Source organism: Zalophus californianus, chromosome 16 (assembly GCF_009762305.2).
Source record: "Zalophus californianus isolate mZalCal1 chromosome 16, mZalCal1.pri.v2, whole genome shotgun sequence".
Classification (NCBI taxonomy): Eukaryota; Metazoa; Chordata; class Mammalia; order Carnivora; family Otariidae; genus Zalophus; species Zalophus californianus.
The window spans coordinates 61,949,779-61,969,247 of NC_045610.1; the positions used below are offsets into that span (position 1 = coordinate 61,949,779).

The 19,469-nt window shown below is 56.7% G+C and overlaps 1 protein-coding gene across 3 annotated transcripts in view; it reads right to left on the reverse strand.

Annotated features, from left to right (window-relative positions):
• The window catches only part of CSNK1D (casein kinase 1 delta), a 33,558-nt gene extending 25,375 nt beyond the window's left edge, over positions 1-8,183 (reverse strand). For 2 of the 3 annotated variants that reach the window (XM_027624784.1, XM_027624785.2), the window contains exons 1-2: positions 7,783-8,183; positions 215-325 (exon numbers count right to left, since the gene is read on the reverse strand). In XM_027624784.1, coding sequence (XP_027480585.1) covers positions 215-325; positions 7,783-7,858 — 187 coding nt within the window. In that variant the 5' untranslated portion in view covers positions 7,859-8,183. The remainder of the gene's footprint in view (positions 1-214; positions 326-7,782) is intronic. The other variant, XM_027624786.2, reaches the window with a different exon arrangement.
• Between the last annotated feature and the right edge of the window lie 11,286 nt (positions 8,184-19,469).

Sequence of the window (19,469 nt, forward strand, 5' to 3'; positions counted from 1 at the left end):
AGCTAACATGAGGCTAAGGAAAAGCAGAAAATCATGTTTTATGTTGAATGAGGCCCTCGGTAGGCCTCTCGGTATCTGAAGGAAGCCACGTGACTGAGTCAAGCGTACGGAGATTTTCCTCCCTTTCCCAAATAAACCAGAGGCTCTGATTCACGACACATTCTCCCTCATCAAATACAACCCTGGTTTTCTTTTGAACAGGTAAAGGGCATACCTCCTCCCTGCATCATTTTGTAGATTTTGCTCTCAATGTGGAGCTGAGGGTGTTTGGTTTTGACACATTCAAGCTTGATGGCAACTTCTTCTCCTGCAGCAATGTCCGTACCTTGGCAAAGAAAGAAAATCACAAACATTAATAATCTGGTGTCTACCACCTAACGCAATGCTACCACACACTACAGACCCTCTGCTCTGTTTTCCACCATGAAATGGTGTCGGTGGTTGACAAACCCCTGTGGAAAATCATCATTACTTTCACTTTTTAAGCAGGAAGTCTTTGATATGTATAGAAAAATCTTATTTAGTATTCCCTCACCCACTTCCATATGTCCCCACTCTGATCACGTCAATAGGGGATCCAGAGACAGGGCGGCGTGCTTCTCTCAGCAAGGACTCCCTTCTTTTCTGCCCTGAACCTTCCTGTCCACCTGCTGGTCAGCCCCTGCGTTCACCCATCCAAGGCCAAGCAGTAGGGGAGTTCCAGGGTGACTGTATGCTCCCCGTTTCTCCATGCTGCCTGGACAGGCCTGTGTGGGTGGGTTTGGGCCTTTCTTTTTACCAAACACCCACACGGCTTCAGTCCACCCACCCCCGGTGTTGAGCCGCACGCATCCTGGAACAGTCAGGGCACTTCTCAAGTGGAATTGGTTCCCATAAGGAGACTCCTGCAAACCTCTCCCCTTCCTGAGAAACAGGACATCGCTGTGCATTTCTTACTGACGTTGGACCAGAAGAACAGACCCCTTTTCAGAGCCCAGACGAGACCCATCAACACGCACCTGTCACATACCTTTTGTCAGTTTTATGCTAAAACTGGCAAAACATCTGTTAATAGCTCCCGATAACCAGCCCATGAGTTTGAAGGCAAAATCAGTTTTTATCTAAAAATGTTCTATCTCTGCTTTACTCCAATTAAGGAAACGCCAATGTGACAACACCCACCCTGCCCCAGGCTTCACACACAAATGCTCCTGAACTCTCATCTGCCCCAAAGCTGTGCCTGTGAACCCTTCTTCAAGAAGCTTTAGCTGGAGGGGCACTTGGGTGGCTCAGTCGTTCAGCATCTGCCTTCGGCTCAGGTCATGATCCCACGGTCCTGGGATCGAGCCTGCATGGGGCTCCCTGCTCAGCGGGAAGCCCGCTTCTCCGTCTCCCACTCCCCCTGCTTGTGTTCCCTCTCTCCTGCCTCTCTCTCTGTCAAATAAATAAAATAAAATCTTAAAAAAAAAAAGCTTTAGCTGGACAGAACAGGGAAGTCTTAAATAGCACATACCTAGTCCTCCCATAGGTGCCTTCTGAGTACAGGTGTCCCCCCTTATCTGCGGACGACCACAGTCTGCAAACAGATGACCCTGCACCTGCCCCGCAGTCAGGTCGGCGGTAGCCTCACCCGATGCCGCAGGCCCACATCACCCCCTCCCTCCTCCCGTCACGCAGGCCCTTCATCTCACGGCGTTGCGACAAAGGGGAGTGCGGCTCAGTGCGATGATTTTGAGAGACCCCAGTCACGGAACTTTATTTACAATATATTGCTATAATCGCTCTATTTCATTATTAGCTATTGTTGTGAACCTCTTACTGCACCTAATTTATAAACGTTATCATGGGTAAGTACGTCTAGGAAAAAACAAGGTATACACAGGGTCTGGTACTGTCCATGGTTTTAGGCACCCCCTGGGGATCACGGAATGTTCCCCTGTAGATAAGGGGGTCCGATATATAAACCACTTTAATCCTTCCCAGCAGTATGTTTATCTGTACTGGTTCCAGCAGCTCAAGAGACCCCGACATTTCCTTCCCCAGGAGATTGTAGTGTTGGACAAAGCAACCTCAACTGACTGGTTTCTCTCTCCACAGGTTTAGTGGGGAGAAGTGCCATCTGCTTCACAAGAGACTTGCACAGAGGAGTGGGTTCACAGTTACAAAGCACTTTGAGATTCCCAGGTAAAGGCAGAATAAGATCAGCAAGCACTAAAACCATGATCAGCCTGCAGGAACGCTGCCTGCTGTGGTTCGTGTGTCCACTAAACGCCCAAGAACCCCCAAAGTCTCCTCCAGACTGCTCAGAGGGCTGCAAGAAGTGCAGTGCTTCTGGTGGGTCTGAACCCAAAACCATGGGGATAACCACCATCTGATCACTGCAAGTGACTATTCCAGATTTAAGAACTTCATTTACCACTCCACAGAGACTCTCTTAAGCACTCAGAAAGAAGACAGGTAATACATTTTGTTCTTCGTACCCGCATTTGCGATGATCTATCCAATCACAAGAGAAATGACTTCATCGTAAATGTACTGTGCAAATAAGAAATGCACTGGGAGTTCCTGTGAGGACCTGGACTCCGAGCTGAACCCGCCAGCCCAGGAGACACAGAGAAACGGATGACTCAGCTTACTGGTTACATCAGCAACTCTGTCCCCCAAAGCATGAGCAGGGGGGCCTTTAGCAAGAGCACTCGTGCTCCACCAACTACGTCAGCAGTGTCACCCTTGCCACGAAGCCGGTTTTCAATGACAAGACAGCCTGGACCCACACAGACTACCTACCAGACCAGCTCCTTCAAGAAGGCAGAGAACATTCTAGCTCCACTCTATTGTGGCTGATAGTGCAAACATCAATCAACCCAGCAATACTGACCTGACAGTCTTGGAGCCAATGACCATAGGCAACTCTGGAACACAATCTGCATTCCATTCTCCTATCATGGTGCCAGGCTTCCTGCAGGACTACACTGGTAATATAGCCAGTCTCCCTAAGGATCACACCTGAAGACAGAGCCAGCCTCCCCCCAGGATCACACCTGAGGACAGGGCCAGCCTCCCCTAGGATCGCACTTGAAAACAGGGCCAGCCTCCCCCTAGATCACACCTGAAGACAGAGATAGCCTTCCCCCAGGATCACACCTGAAGACAGGGCCAGCCTTCCCCTAGATCACACCTGAGAACAGAGATGGCGTTCCCCAGGATCACACCTGAGAAGAGATAGCCTCCCCCAGGATCACACCTGAAGACAGGGCCAGCCTCCCCACAGATCACACCTGAAAACAGAGATAGCCTCCCCCTAGGACCACACCAGCAAGCAGCGCCAGCTTCCCCCAAGAATTATACCAGCAAATAGGGCCAGTCTCCCCCAGGATCACGCCAGCATCAGAGCCAGCCTTCCCCTAGGATCACAACTGTGAAAGTTGCCCAGAGTCACATGACCCAAAGAGAGGCTGGGCTTGGGCTCTGCAAATAAATGTGAGAACAGCATACACTCTGGGCTGCTTCCTTGCAAGGTCTTTGCCCACTGGGTAGATGTACCAAGCAGCCCAGCTTCAATTCCTGTGCATTCTGAGAAGCAAACATCACAGGCAAAACCAAGGTCCACCAGTGTGCAGTCCTGCAGCCCTGCCCCATCTCCTATGGCTGGCATCACACCTCATGCTTCACTGGTAGGGCTGCTGCAAGTCTAGTGCTCAAAACACCACCAGCCCCGGGGGCACCAATACAGGGCCGTGAGAGAGCCCTGAGGAGCTCTGACAGCAAAGTGATGCTGCTCCAACATTTTAATCTTACTTTACAAAAGTAATGGCCTGTGAAGCACTGGAAATTACGAAGCCCAGTCCTTCAGCACAACTAACTTTTACAAGTACTTCTAGACAGGGAACAAGAATTTAAAAGACCCCACTGAGCACTGGGTTTTAGATTTACAAGTCAATCCACAGTGTCTTTTTACACTAAGCAGTTTCATCTCCCCAACAACCTCAACTCCTCCTGTAGCTAAGCAACCCCACCCGGTCGGATAAGAGTTCCTCTCTCTAGGCAAAGGTGTCACTCTCTGCTTAGACACAGGTTAGTGGTGGTCCTAGGAAAACAAAATTACGTCTCTCAAGTTGAGCAAAGTCAGATGATGAATTAAGTGAACCTAACCCCACGCTTGACTCTGTCCTGGGACAGCTGTCCTTACGCCCAACTCCCACTGACGACTGTCTTATCAAAGAAACAGGGAGAGGCCTCTGGGTAGCCAGGCAAAGGTCACTCTCACAGGGCAACTATTGACAAGGCAGGATCACAACCTCTCATTAGACACACTCAGAGCTTAAGCCACCACCCTAAAGAACACAGGCAGGTGACTAGGAAAGCTTCAGCCAGTGCCGGCAACTGGTCTTCTCTCCCGGCTGGCCAGCCAGCCAGCCACTACTCTGGAACCCCTACTTCGTGCCAGGCATCCTTGCACAGCACTCCTGAAGAGAAAGTCAGCGAGAGGGAAAACATGAAAATCAAGTATGAAGAGGTTACTAAGCTTCAGCTCTCTAAAGGTATTTATGAACGTTTTGATGTCAGACTGCACAGTCCACCCAGGTAACACATGGGCAGAGGAGGCCATCCTCTGATAAACAGATGGAGTGACAGGGTCGGATACAAAGGCCAACGGGCCGGAAGAAAACCTCCATTCCACCAATCATGAATGGCAGGGGCAGGGGATGGGAGGGGCCCGAGGACCCTTCTGCCAGCCTCTAGAAGATAGACATGGACAAGAACAGAGAGAACCGGCGATTCACAGACACTGTGGAACACTGGCTGAACAGAACAGCGACTGTTGCCGACTGCTGAACCGCCACTCCACACACTCCCTTCTTCCCTCAGCTCTACTGCTCACACTGAGAACACGTGGTCCACATTCCGAACATGGCCCTCACCGTTTTTCAAATGTTAGCAGGCGTACAAGAGGTATACTGCCCACAAGTGAAAGGGCTTCTGGTGTCCAGTGCCTCACAAAACATCACCTCTAGCAGCAAAGGGCCAAAGCTGAGAGAGGCACAGGGCTGGGAGGGCTCTGCATTACGCCCACTGCCAATACTAGGTACAGGCAACATTTTGCCTAAGCGTGTACTATACGGGATACATGAGCTCTTGAGGCCTTCTCAGCCTGCCCTTCCCAAGAGCCTTTGGGACCTGGCAAGCTTGGAGGCAGACGGAGGATCGGGACTGCACACTTTGGGGTCCATGGTGGCCCAAATCCAGTGCATAAACTTTCTGAAGTCCAGGCACTGGAGAAATAGCCCCAACGTACTGCCCCTCTTTAAAGGGGCAACTGTGGGAAGGACTGGAATAACTGGCAGAGCACAGTGCTCCCTGACCATGTCAGTGCAGCAGGCCGCTAGGAAGGCAAGCCAACACGGGGCCCTCCTTCCACAAGGCACTCAGCAAGCTGAAAGACGGCCTCCTCTTCTCACAGTTTCAAACCTCTGAAAGCACAGAAAGTCCCAGGCGGAAATCCAAGACCCCAAATGCCAGGATCACAACATGGTGAACCTATGTAGAGGAATCAAGAGTGTTCTGATCAATAGCGAAATGACGGCAGTAGAAATGATTTAAATTGTAATCACACGAGAATATGTGGGACATAACAATGTTCAAGACACGAGGACCCAATTCCTTAACAAACGCCTTTACCTACACAGGAAAAACTATGGTAAGGATGACTCACTCCATTCCATGGTCTTTGGAGCAGCCATCTTTGACCCTCCACCATAGTAGCTGGTGAGCTTCCTCAAACCCAGTTTTCCAGGCACATCTTACTCAAGTAACAAGATCATCTCTCCTCAGTGGCGCAGCACTTAGCCTGAATGGACCACTGTGTGGGCCAAGAGCCGACGCTGACGGAAAAGATCAGTTGTGTCTTTTTTTTTTTTTTTTTTTTTTTGGTAAAGATTTTATTTATTTGACAGAGAGAGACACAGCGAGAGAGGGAACACAAGCAGAGGGAGAGAGAGAGAGGGAGAAGCAGGCTTCCCGATGCGGGGCTCGATCCCAGGACCCTGGGATCAGGACCCGAGCCGAAGGCAGATGCTTAACGCCTGAGCCACCCAGGCGCCCCAAGATCAGTTGTGTCTTAAGTGCACCTCAAAGGATGGGTGGTGGGCCGTGTGGGTGCTGGGAGCGATGGCGTGAGAGGCACAGCTCATCCGTCTTAGAACACACATGCTGGGGACGGAGGACAGACCCCTCTGGGATGGGTCAGCCTGATCTGTGTAACAAGTGCTACTGGTGTGCCCACCACAAGGTGAGGCCCAGAGGACACAGCGGTGAATAAGCAGACAGGGCTCCCCGCACCAGCTTCAGAAAACACAGAGCTGGCTAACACCAGAGGACAGAAGGTTTCAGAGTATTTTTTTGATGTCTGTGTAAGGGCGGCTAATGGATGGACTTTTCAGTACAGCTCCTAGATTCTAGGTTAAAACTTCAGCCAAAATGTACTGTTCTATAAATAATGTCAACAGTTTATGTTCACCCGGCAATTCTCCCTACACGAACACAGCCGGGGACGCAGAGAGCTGACTACCGGATGGAAACATCTCTAAAGCGTGTTGTACTCAACAGGACAGTGAGGCAGGGGGCAAGCAGGTTCAGAGGCATCTGTAAGGCCCGGGACGGGCTTGCTCTGTGGGGTAAGAAGGCACCCAAAGCAGTCACGAACTACACAAACGTGCACCCCTCTTAACACTGTCAACCCAGGGGCTGCACCGGCTCCGGTGCCAAGAGGGCAGGATGGGGGACGCGGTGGAGGCCATCTGAAGCTCTTCCCGACCCTCTCTGACAGGTACACAGCCCAAGAGAAACAGCAAAGCAGGCGCTCTGCGCAACAGCACAGCGTGTTTACCCCAAACTTGCGCAACAGTCCCCTGCACACACAGGACCGCCAGGCTGCACGTTCTCAGGTCCAGGGCCTATGGAGTAACTTATACACAGCGCCTCTGAGAGAGGCAGGAAAGTTATTTTTAAATCCCCAACTTTAAGATGCAAGCCAATCGTTCAGGTTACACGTGTAGGTGCACATTCTTCCACTGCAAATCTGAAACAATCCAGAACTTTCTAATCCCATTCTTTCCGAATCTACCTTGAGAATTTTAGGAGCCAGGGGACAACCTCGTGAGGACAGGGAGCTGTGCTACCGTACCCGCCTCTCACGTCGCCAGCACGGCAACACCGACTCCGGCCCCCGCGCGGGACCGCTCGACCAGGCGGAGGACGCGACCCCCCGGACAACCCGCGCTCGGGCCCGCGGCCCAGACCCGGGGCAGCTGGTGAGCCCGGGCGGCACTGCCGCGAAGGGCACCGCGGAGGCCCCGACCCGGCGCCCCGGACGGTCCCCGTGCCCACCCCCACGTGCCCAGGACGCGGGGGGCCCACACCCGCCCCGGGCCTTTGTCTGCCCGCGGGGACACCGGGCGGGCCGCGGCGAGCAGCCAGGGTCTCGGGCCGCGGCTCAGGGCCACTCCCCGGCGGCCGCGGGCGCACGTCCCCCGCGGGCACGGGCCGGACCCCACGGAAGGGCCGCGGGGTTCCCGGCGCCCCACACCCGCCCGGGAGGCTGCGGGGGTCCGGGCGGGGCGGGGGCGCGGTCCCGGTCACGGCCGCAGGCCGGAGAGGGGGCTCCCCGGGGCGGGTCTGCGCCTGGGTCCCCGCAGCGGGGTGCGGAGGTGTCCGGGATCCGGGACCCCGACGTGGGGGCCGGGGGGGGCCGGGCGGACGCCGGTCTGGGGGGCGGCCCGGGCTCGGGGGGGAGGGGCGCCTCACCGAGATAGATGTCTCCGAAGGAGCCGCTGCCGATCTTCCGGCCCAGCCGGTACCTGTTCCCGACTCTGAGCTCCATGGCGGCGGCGGCAGCGGGTCCGGCTCGCTCCTGCCCTCCCGGCCGCTTCCTGGCTCTGAGCTCGGGGAGGCGGTGCCGCTGCTGCCGCTACGGCGGGTCGGGCTACCGGCTCCGCCCCCCTCACGGCCCCGCTTTCACCATCGCTTTCCGGCCGCCCCGCTGCTCCCAGCGCCTCAATACGGGGCGGATGGGACAGTCCGAGCGCCGCCGCCCCTGCTCCGGCCCCCGCCAACCCCGCTCGCCCTCTCCCCGTCGCGGATGGACTCGGATCTTCCGGGCCTAAATCCCCCTTCAGCTGCCTGAAGGAGCCGCCGCCATCGCGCTGTGACGTCACTTCCCCTAGCAACCCGGCGGGGCGGGGCCGCGCTGCCCGAGGGGCGGGGCCGCGGCTTCGGGCGGGGGGCGGGCCGGGGCCGGGGGCGGGGCCGGGGCCGGGGCGGGGCGGGGCCAGCGCGCACCCGCGTCCTCCCGACCCGGGGACTCCCGGGCCATCTCCCCTCCTCTCTTTGCCTCGCCACCGCAGCCCCGGGCCGGGAAACCACCCCCGCCCTACCCATTCCCACGTGCAGGCTCCACGTGCTGGCTCAGGGGCTTCGTTTGTCCTGGCAGGTGTCTGGGAAGCCGGCGGCTCCCCGCGACAGACCTGGGACAGGCCCCCAAGCAGTGATTTTTGCAAAAGGGAAAGAGGGGGCCGAGCCTGTCTGTCCCTGCAGGTCCTGGAACCCGCAGGACACAGGCTGGGACACAGGGGCACAGGTGTGCTGGGCCTCTTGGGCTGCCCGTGCTCCACCGAGCAGGTTCCCTCCAGTCCCGCGCCACCTCCCTTGCAGCACGGCCTGCTGCTGCCCGCCCACGTCCCTCGTCTGGTCGTCCGCACTCAAACCTAGAGCCTGCTGTCAGACCCGAAAGGAGAAGGGGAAGCTACCAGGGCTTCAAAGCGTGAGGCCCGCCGGCCTCAGTCCCATCTTCCTGGAAACCGAATCAACCTTTTCATCTCATTTGTATTGGTTCTGAATGTTCTTCCTTGCAAAAGAAAAGAAGAATGTTAAAGTTCAGAATGATGGCCAGCTTCAAAGATCTGGAGTCCTGATTCTGATCACTGGGAAGGGAGCCCTCCAGAGAGGCATCCAAACCAAGAAGGAATGACTTTCATGCCATTGCTTCTTGAGGCCTACGCCCACCCCATGTAAAAAGGGAGAACCAGAATATGTACTGTTAATACATACTTTTGAACATCTAGCAAATATCTGCTGCTCTTGCACAGGGTTGCGGGAGGTGTGGGCAGGAGAGCAGCACCGCCTCTGGGGGTGGCCGAGGAAGAGAGCAGTGGGGAGTGAGTGCACAAAGTGGGCAGGGCCCTCCACTGGCAGGTCTCCCCTTTCCAGCACTCCGTCTCAGGAGTACAGCCCCTGCTCCCAAATAGTTGGGGGTCGTGTGGTTGGGGAAGCCAGCATCAATCCCTGAGCATTATGTAGCAGTGCCTGGAGACAGGGGAGGCTGGGAATGCCCCCATGGCCATGTGTCAGCCTGGTTTCTCAGTATTACGGGGTGGGGGGGGGGGGGTCTGTCAAACTAGTAAAAATAGCCTGTTGGCAGAATTCCCTGATGAAAGGGCCCTGTTCCCCCTCCTAGAAAGCCATGAATACAAACTGGAAACAGAAAGTGACCAGGAAGTACAGTCCACCGGCCACTCCCTTAGCTGCCCTGGGCTGATCACTGGCCAGCAGTCCATCCTGGGGATTAAGGGTCCTCTCTCAAAAAGAAGCTGCAGGGGCACCTGGGTGGCTCAGTCGTTAGGCGTCTGCCTTCGACTCGGGTCATGATCCCAGGGTCCTGGGATCGAGCCCCGCATCGGGCTCCCTGCTCGGCTGGAAGCCTGCTTCTCCCTCTCCCACTCCCCCTGCTTGTGTTCCCTCTCTCGCTGTGTCTCCCTCTGTCAGATAAATAAAATCTTTGGAAAAAAAAGAAGCTGCAACTGTTTGGGCCTCCCCCAGGCCCCAGGGTTCTGCCCACGTCGCCCATTTATGCCTGGAATTGGTCAGGATAATCAGCCAACAGCAGGACCAAAGTCCTTGCTTGTGTTTTACTCCCCGTGATGGGGGAGTACCTGGAAGAGGCCCGCACAGGAGCAGAAGCACCTTCTTCCAGGACCCATTTACCAGGGCCTGTGCCAGGGTCGGAGGCCCATTACCCCAGCACCATGCTACAGTTGGCCTGCCCCAGAGACTACAGCTGTCCCCTGTGTATTCCTTAGAGCCCCATTTGTGAAGCACCTCGCAGGGTGGGGGCTTGCCGAGGGGTGCTATGACAGCGGCTTCCCCACTTGCAGCCTCCAGAGGCCAGGATGACGTGCAGTGGGGCTGACCTGGCTGGTGTACTCTCCAGAATCCTCTCTGTCCTCACGTGCTCTGCCATTCACTTGTGCAGCCTTGAGAAGGGCCAAAGTCAATGCCCCCAGACCCTCCCTTGGAGCATCGGTGAGAGGACCAGGGATAATACAGAGAGTAAGAAGGCTGGTACAGGTGCACGCGTGTTCTCGCTGTTGGGGACAGCCTGACCCGTCTCCCAGCTCACACCGAATGCCCAACTCCCAGGCCAGGCCTCTGCAGCTGGGGTGGCCTCCCTGGGGCTCCCCCCAGCTGAGTTTCACTGCCCCCTTCTGGCAAGGGCGCTGGCCTGTGCTATCTGCTCCCTCAGAAACTCGCTCGTGCCCAGGTCTCCCCAGGTGTTCCCAACGGGGCTGGGGGCTCCTCCACCCCTGTCTGGGGTCTTTTTTATTTTAATCCAAAACTGCAGTAGAAGGCAAGTCTCACGCAAAAGGCTGAGGTTGGGGGCCTTTCCGGCCAGACACCGCCCCGCAGGCCCGCCCTTACGGCTCGCCCCCCGCCCCCCACCCCCGACACGCTCCGCCCCTTTCTCTCCCGGGCGCAGCGCTTGGCTGTCAGGGTCGCGCGAGTCTGCAGACCATTTCCGCTCCACCCCGCCCTGTGGTTTCAGTGCACTGCCAAATCCACTGTCCCCTTCGCTTTCACCCAAACTCCCTCTGACCTCTCAGGCAGGCCGGGAGGCTTCGGCGGACAGCGGGTCCCGCCTGTCCCCGGTCCTCCCGCCAAAGCAGAGCGCGAGAGCAGCAAACTGAGAGCGCGCGCGTGCGGGTCCGCGGGGGACTCCCCGGGCTTGCGGGTCTGTGTGCGCGTGACAGCAGCCTGATTGACGCTGACTCCACATGCTGTTCAATTCACGCACTTGCAAGGTACGGTTCAGGGGTTTCCAGTACATTCACGGAGGTGCGCAACCGTCGCACAATCCATTTTACCTTTTCATCACCCCGAAAAGAAGCTTGTACCCCGCAGCTCGGCCCTGCACCCATGAACGATCCGAGCTCACTGGTGTGTACCTGCAGCTCGGCCCCGCACCCCATGAACGATCCGAGCTCACTGGTGTGTACCTGCAGCTCGGCCCCGCACCCCATGAACGAACCGAGCTCGCTGGTGTGTACCTGCAGCTCGGCCCCGCACCCCATGAACGATCCGAGCTCACTGGTGTGTACCCCACGGCCGGCCCTGCACCCCATGAACGATCCGAGCTCACTGGTGTGTACCTGCAGCTCGGCCCCGCACCCCATGAACGAACCGAGCTCGCTGGTGTGTACCCTGCAGCCGCCCCGCACCCCATGAACGATCTGAGCTCACTGCTGTGTACCCCGCAGCCGGCCCGCACCCCATGAACGATCTGAGCTCACTGCTGTGTACCCCGCAGCCGGCCCCGCACCCCATGAACGATCTGACCTCACTGGTGTGTTCCTGCAGCCCGGCCCTGCACCCCATGAACGATCCGAGCTCCCTGGTGTGTAACCGCAGCCTGGCCCGGCACCCCATGAACCATCCAAGCTCTCTGCTCTTGCTCACTGGTGTGGCCAGGTTAGCTAGCATCAGGCTACCAAGGTTTGTGAGTTCTTGTCCTCTGTGAGTGCACGGCTCCCTTCTCCCATCCTGCCTCACACTGTGGACTCTTGTCAGACTCTGGGGAAGATGGGCACGCTCCAGTCTGTGAAGTAGGAGGGTGTGTGTGCATGTGTTCTTGGAAGGGTACCTGACCTGGGACTGGGCTCCCTGCAGTGCTGTGTCTCTTGGCAGCCCTGCACCTCCTGTCATGGGCTCAGTGCCCCCTCCTCCTCTGGCTTCCAGGAGTGTCCCCCCCCACCCCCGCCCCCAGCTCCTCTGACCTCTCCACTGCACCTCTTCAGCTTCCTGAAAGACAGTATGAGCGGGTCCTGATTGGCCAGTTCTTTTCTGCCCCAGGTCACAGGTCACTGGACAGGCCCAAGGACAATACCCTGGAGCTGATTAATGGGGACTGAGTCATTTGCACAGATCCTGAGGACCTGTGGCTCCCCTTGGCCAGAGCTTGGGGCAGCTCAGAGTCACTGAGGAGAGGTTTCGTGGCCCAGGATCACACCTGGAGAGGTCACCCCAGCCGCCACATCTTCGTCTGGCTCCTACGTGAGCACCCAGAGGTGAACAGTCTTCTTGTTGCTGCTCCTACATGCATGTGGACAAACCATAGCAATGTCAAGCGGCGTTATTTCCTTAGAGTCTTCTTTGCTCGATGCAGAAACTGAGGCCCAGAGACTGTCCAGCTACAATTTCTAGGTTTTCCAGGGCGGCTCCAAGTTAAAATATCCTGTATGATTTTTTTTTTTTTTAAGATTTTATCCATTCTTTTGACAGGGACAGAGACAGAGAGAGCACAAGCATGGAGAGCGGCAGAAGCAGAGGGAGAAGCAGACTCCCTGCTGAGCGGGGAGCCATCCCAGGACCTTGGGATCATGACCAGAGCTGAAGGCAGACGCTCAACTGAGTGAGCCACCCAGGCGCCCCATAAAATATTCTGTATGATTTTGACAAAAACTAACAAAAAGAGAGGTTCGCGAGAAAATGGGATAACCAGAAGATGGAAGCAGCCCGTGTCTAAGGGTGGTTGAACAGATAAACAAAAGGTAGCTTATCCACACAGCAGAATATTACTAAGCCTTGACAGGGGAATAAAGCCCTGACACCTGCTACAACATGGGCAAACCTGGAGGACAGTGTGCTCAGTGAAATAAGCAGACACAAAGAGGGAAATGCTGTGTGATTCCTAGAGCAGGCAGGGACAGAAAGCTGAGTAGAGGGTATGGGGCTGGGGGAGGGGAGCTAGCATTAATGGGGACAGAGTTTCAGTTCGGGGTGGTGGGAAGAGTCTGGAGGTGGACGGTGGTGAGGGCTGCACATTTAATGGTAGAAATGGTAAATTGTATGTTAGGCATACTTTACCACAACTTTAAAAAAAAAAAATCCATGGACCAAAAGAGAGGGGGAGGGGGAGAGGAAAAGGGGAGAGGGGAGGAGAGGGCGCTTTTCTCACCCCGGAGGGCAATAACTTCCCAGGGATGCGGCAGCGCTCGGCTGTCTGCCTGGGTCTTGTTTGTTTGCGTTTGACGCTGCAACCTAGACGGGTGGTTGGAGCCACGGGTGGGCGCTGTGGACGTGGGAAGGTGCTGAGTCCAGCACAGCCGCTGGCTCCAGGGCAGGATGATCCCTTTGTCATCACCCCCGGCGGGGGCGGGGGGCACCGTTGCCAAGGCTCCTCCACCACCAGACCCTGCCCCTCCGAGAGGAAGAGCTGCGGGAGGCGGCGGTGGGGGCACCACCTGCCGGCGGGGTAGGGAGGCCCGTGTGGGACACAAGGGCCATACAGAACCCAATCTCGGGACAGGGAGGCAAAGGGATGAGGAGTCCTCCGCCGGCGCCCCCTGCATCTGTGCGCGTGCGTGTGTGCGCGCCGGCGCGCACAGGTGCGTGTCTGGGTGCAGAGCGTACTGGGAGTGCGCGTGTCCGTGCCCCAGCAGAGAAGCAGGCACCGCACAGGGACGTGGGCGCGCACGCGTGCACTTGTGAGTCCGCACGGTGCCCAGGTTCGCACACATGTGCCCGTATACCCATGCGCACATACTTGCATGCTGGTGTGTAGTGGGAAGTACGAATGACCATCTCTCTGGAACTGGGGAAAGGAAGTGCTAAATAAAGACTCTCCATATGGAAAGGACCACTGTGAGGGCTTCTAAAAAACTGGAAGTTGGGGGCAGGGACTGAGGGGAGTGGAATCTTTCCAGAGGTCTCATTATAGGTGGAGAGGAGGGGAGAAAAGGGGAATAAATGTCTTCTAGAGGGCGCCTGGGTGGCTCAGATGGTGAAGCGTCTGCCTTTGGCTCCGGTCGTGATCCCAGGGTCCTCGGATCGCGTCCCGCGTAGGGCTCCCTGCTCCTTGGGAGCCTGCTTCTCCCTCTGCCTCTCTCTCTCTCTCTGTCTCTCATGAATAAATAAATAAAACCTTTAAAAAATGTTTTAAAAAAATGTCTTCTAGAGACTTCATCTTGTTGGGGGTGGGGTGTGAGGAGTAGAGCTTCTTAGAAGCTCCCTGCTGCCGGATCAGATGTACCATTTGGCACTCTGCCGGTGACATGTGAGGTCTCCCCACTGAAACTCCCTCCTCTGACCAGAGCCCGGCCCACCCCTTCCAGCCCCGTGTCTCCAGCATCGGCCCAGACCCTGTTCAGAAGGTCAAGTCCCATGCAGGCACTGCCCTGCTCAAAACCAGTGTACTCAGGGGCGCGTGGGTGGCCCAGTCGTTAGGCATCTGCCTTCGGCTCTGGTCATGATCCCAGGGTCCTGGGATCGAGCCCCGCATCGGGCTCCCTGCTCCGCGGGAAGCCTGCTTCTCCCTCTCCCCCTGCCCCTGCTCCTGTTCCCTCTCTCGCTGTGTCTCTCTCTGTCAAATAAATAAATAAAATCGTCAAAAAAAAAAAAAAAAAAAGCCCAGTGTACTCCTGGCCAGGGTGGTGTCAAGTGATGCAGCCGCTTTGGAAAACTGGAGAACAGTTTGGCAGTCCCTCAAGAAGGTGAGGGTAGAGTTACCGGGTTACCCAGCAGTCCCCTAGAGCGGAGAACATCCATCCACGCGGAAACATGCACGCACATGTCCATGGCAATGTTCTTTTATGCGTAACTGTAGTACTATATAGCCCAAAGTAGAAACAACCCAAATGCCCATACCAGAAGAATGCATAAACAAAATATGGCCTGTCTGTATGATGAAATATTTACTGTTCAGCCGTGAAAAGGAATGAAGCACATATACCTGTCACGGGGCAGGTGAACCTTGAAAACACTGCACTGGGTGAAAGCAGCCCAGACTCAAGGGGCCCCACACGGTGGGGTTCCGTTCATGTGAAATGTCCAGAACGGAGACAACAGAAAGTGGACTGGGGGGCCACGGAGGGAGCTGGGAATGGGGCTGGGGGCAGACTGCTGATGGGCGAGGGGTCTACTCCTTCTTTGGGATGACAAAAACATTTCAGAACTGGGTACAGGTTATGATTGTACAACATCATGAATGTATAAAGAGCCACTTAACTGTATACTTTAAAATGGCTAAAATGGTGAATTTTATGTTAAATGAATTTTACCTTAAAATAACACAAATTAGCCCTGGGGACTGAACTCAGATTCCTTGCTGGGGTTTAGAGGGTACTCACCGCGTCCCCATTCATGTCCCCAAGGAATGACTTGCAGTTCCTCAAAAGCATCAGTGTCTCCTGCCCCAGGGCCTTGGCATGCACTGCCCCTTCCGCCTGTAATGTTTTTGTCTCTCAAGTTAGTTCCCTCTGTTTCCCCTTTCCTCAGTGAATGATAATGATCTGTGCCCCTGGGGTGCACAAGTGGTAGGTGACCAAACAGGGGTGGAGGGGCCACCACCCTGAAGGCAGTGGCTAGGAGGCCGAGCTTGGAGGTCAGGCGCCCAAGCTGCAATTCTTGGTCTGCCACCAGCTGTGCAACCTTGGGCAGGGGACACCCCCCCCCACCATGCCTCTCCTTTCTCAGCTGTGAAGTGGACATAATCCTAGCGCCAAGCCCAGAGGCAGTGGAGACGGTTGATATGGTTTAGAAGAGGGCCTGGAGCCAAGTAATGGCCGAGCGAATACTCGCTGTTCACATAATTACTGTTTATTTGGGAAATGAGTTGTCATGCGGGTAGCAGTGCTGGTGGGCGCCAGCAGGGCAGTGGATGGGACCTGGGCCCGACAGTGGCCTCCTGCTCAGATCCCCATGGTGAGTCAGGACCCACGTCCACCCTCGCCGTTGGACCCGTGCCCATGCACTGAGGATGCTGGGTCCAGCACTAATGATGAGCCCCACTTAATTAACAAAATTCGCCAACTGGTTCCCTGTCTGAGGGCGTGAGGAGGGATGAGCCAACTGTTGTAAAGTGAACAGCAATTACCAACCGGACCAGGAGCACCAGGCAGGCGCACGCTGCGGTTTATAGCTTCCAGCAACTTCTACGACCTTCCCCGGAGGTCTGAAGGAGTGACCTCAGCCGGCGGGGGGGGGGGGGGGGGGGGAGGCAGCAGGAAGGGTCGGTGGTGGGGCCCAAGCAGTCTCCTGGGTGAAAGGCCGCTTGTGGCGTGCGTGTCCCACAGCGCTAGTGTCCAGCCGCTGGCTGAGGAAAACTCGGGGAAATTGCTGGGCTCCCCTGGGCCCCACCCCTGGCAAGCAGGGCCATGCAGCCTGGACCCACCAGCAGGGAAGAGGAAGTCAGGTCATGACCCCAACCAGCCTCCAAGGGTCAGCCCAGGCGCAGGCGAGGCTGGGACAGAGCCCAAGGGAAGGCCGGGATTCTAGCCCTGGTCGGCATCTGCTCTAAGAGCAACCACCAATCTCGCGTGGCTGTCTAAGTTAATTAAAACGAAACAAAAGTACGGATCCACTTCTTCAGCTTCACCAGCCATGTTCCAAGTGCTCAGTGATGCCTGGATTGGATAGCACAGAACAGAGCATTTCTATCATTCTGGAAAGCTCTCTTGGGCGGTCCTACAGGAGAGCAGCAGGGCCCAACTGGGTGGGAGGTGAGGGGGGCATTTGGCAATGTCTTGTTGTCACAGTTTGGGGCTTACTGGTACCTTGTGGGTGGAGGTCAGGGATGCTTCTCAGCATCCTACAGTGTACAGGGTGGCCTCCCACAGAGAATGATCCAGCACCACGTGTCAGTGGGACTGAGAGGTAGACCCCTGCCCTAGACCAAGCCACCACCTGATTAGCTTCCTTGCCCACTTGATGGGGGCCTCGGTGAGCCTGGCTCCTAAACCTAGATCAGGGGAGGCTGTGAGCTCAGAGGAGCCCAGGCAGGGCTCCACTGCGGCCATCCATGGGTGTGTCCCCTGTCCCTCTGCAGGGCAGGGACCAGACTTCCTGAATGAAGCTGGTTCAGATCTGACATCTGGAGTCCTGAGCCTCAGAGCTGCAGGGGTGAACACCTATCTCACATAACTGAACACTTGCACCTTCCCCCACCTGCTGGGAGCCACGAGGCAACTAGCCATGGGAGCTGGGCATGGCATGAGTCTTTGGTCTCTGGTAGCGTCACCGGGTCATTCAGCTCAGGAGCACCCTCACTCCCACGCCCAGACTCCCAGGAGGGCAGAGGCCTTGCTCCCACAGCACATAGTAGGACCTCAGCATTTACAGAGTGGACGACAGAGGGACCAGCGGGGGCTCAAGGCAGCCTGCTGAATCCTCGCCTCTCTTTGGCAGAGCAGGCAGGGGCAGGGCCCAACCCCGACCTTTGGCCCCAAGCTCCCACCCCTTTTCTGGGTCGCTGTTTACTTCCCAGCTTCAGGGAGGTGGTTTGCCGCTGGCTCAGGTGGGCCCAGAAACAGGAGGTATTTTTGGAACTTGCCCTGCTGTCACCTACTGCCCGTGGACTCAGGAGGCACCAAAGTGGCCACAAACCTTGTTCCTGGGAAGCAGGCCCCCACAGCTCTCCTGGAACCCAAGGTTGGAGCCCCTTGGCCTTCTAACCCTGCTTGACGGGCTGGCAGTGACCCTGCCGAACCCCTCCTGCAGCTTCTCCTGGCCACATCACCTCTCCTTTCTGTCCTCTGGGATAAAGGCCCTTGGCCTAACCCCCAAGCCCTGCCATCCTCTGTCCATCATGATCTCCTGCCAGGTGGGGTGGAGACTGTCCTCTGGTCGGGGTCTAGATCTGCTCCTGCCCCTTCCCATCCAGCCACTTCCCAGAGAGCCCCTTCTTGGGGCGCTGAAAACAGCAGGGCTCTAGATGCCATTTCAGGTGCCAGGGGCGGTGGTCTGCAGGCGGGAGGTGAGGCCCGTGCGACTGGAGCATCTGTAGTTCTGGCCTGAAGGAAGGGAGGCTGATCGCTGAGTTTCCCTGCTAGATGAAGCAGGCTGCTAGCCTGCCAGGGCAAGGCCAGGGGTGGGGGGGGGGGGCTCGTGCCGTGCCTGTTCCTAGCCTCAGGATGGATGGTCTCCCCTCTCTCATGGCCCACAGTGTGCCCGGCAGCTAGGCCAGCCGGGACAGTTCAGGTCTGGCGCCTGGGATTCCTGCTCACACCTCGATCACCTGCACATTTCTGCAACTCCAACTGTGCTACGTGGCTGGGCAGTGAGTCACTGGGCTGGGTTCTCCAGGCTCCAATGCCTGCTGGGGTGCCCCACCTGCCCCAGGGGAGCAGGGCCTCTGCAGGTGCCTCCCCCACCCCATGAGCTGAGAACTTCCCCAGAGGCCCCCCAGGTCTGCCCACCCCAGGCAGGGTTGGGGCTCCTGCCACGCACCCGGAAGGCCCTGTGGGGCAGTCCCTGCAGGGGTGGGAGCTGGGGCCTCTGAAGAAAGAGGGACCCTACCCCCAGCAGTCCCCTCTAGTCAGCATGCCCCCCAACTCAGCTGGCAGAGGGACCAGCTGTAAGCACGCCTCTTCGGGAGGCCTCTGGGAGGGGCCCTGGGTGCTAGGGCAGGAGCAGAGGGTAGTGGGGTCTGGTCATGGCAAGACTTGGAGCACAAAACCTGACTGGGAGTACAGGATGTGGGTCGAGGGGGCAGCCGTGCGGGGTCTGGCACCATGCGGGACACTTGAGCACCGGGAAAGGGCAGCCATGTGATCGTCGTGATCGTTAGAAAGGACTGCAGTGACTTCGAGGAAGGGGTGAGCTGGTGAAGGCAGCTGGCTCTAGACCAGCTCTGCTGCAACTAGAACTGGATTCCAGAAACACAGCTTAATTCAGAGCACCCCCCCCCCGCAAGGATAAAAGGAGAAAAGTAAAAGCAGCCATCGGTGGAGGATGGGGGACAGAGGACGGAGGGCGAACACGACCTAAAGCTGCCTCACCCATCAGGGTAACAACCACGTGAAATCGCTCTGGCAAGAAAGAAGGGGAAAGGCAGGACAACGCAGACAAAATACACGAGAGCGGAAATAACGACAGACCCAACATAGACCTAAAGAGTAAAAGCTAGGAACACCTAAAAATTAATAAAACGGAAGACCTGGATGAAGTAGACAAATTCCTGGAAAAATATAAAATGACCAAAAGAAGGGCGAACAGAAGAACAGGAATAGAGCAAAGCGTGGCTGTGGGAGCCCTTCCCTCCCCAGCCTGGGCTGTAGGTTGCTCTGGGAGGGGGTCCCACCCTGAGCCCAGGGATCAGTAACTCCTGTCCTGGACAGAATGTTCTGGAAAGTGGAAAAGAGGCAAGGCGGATTGTGCTTCCTAAC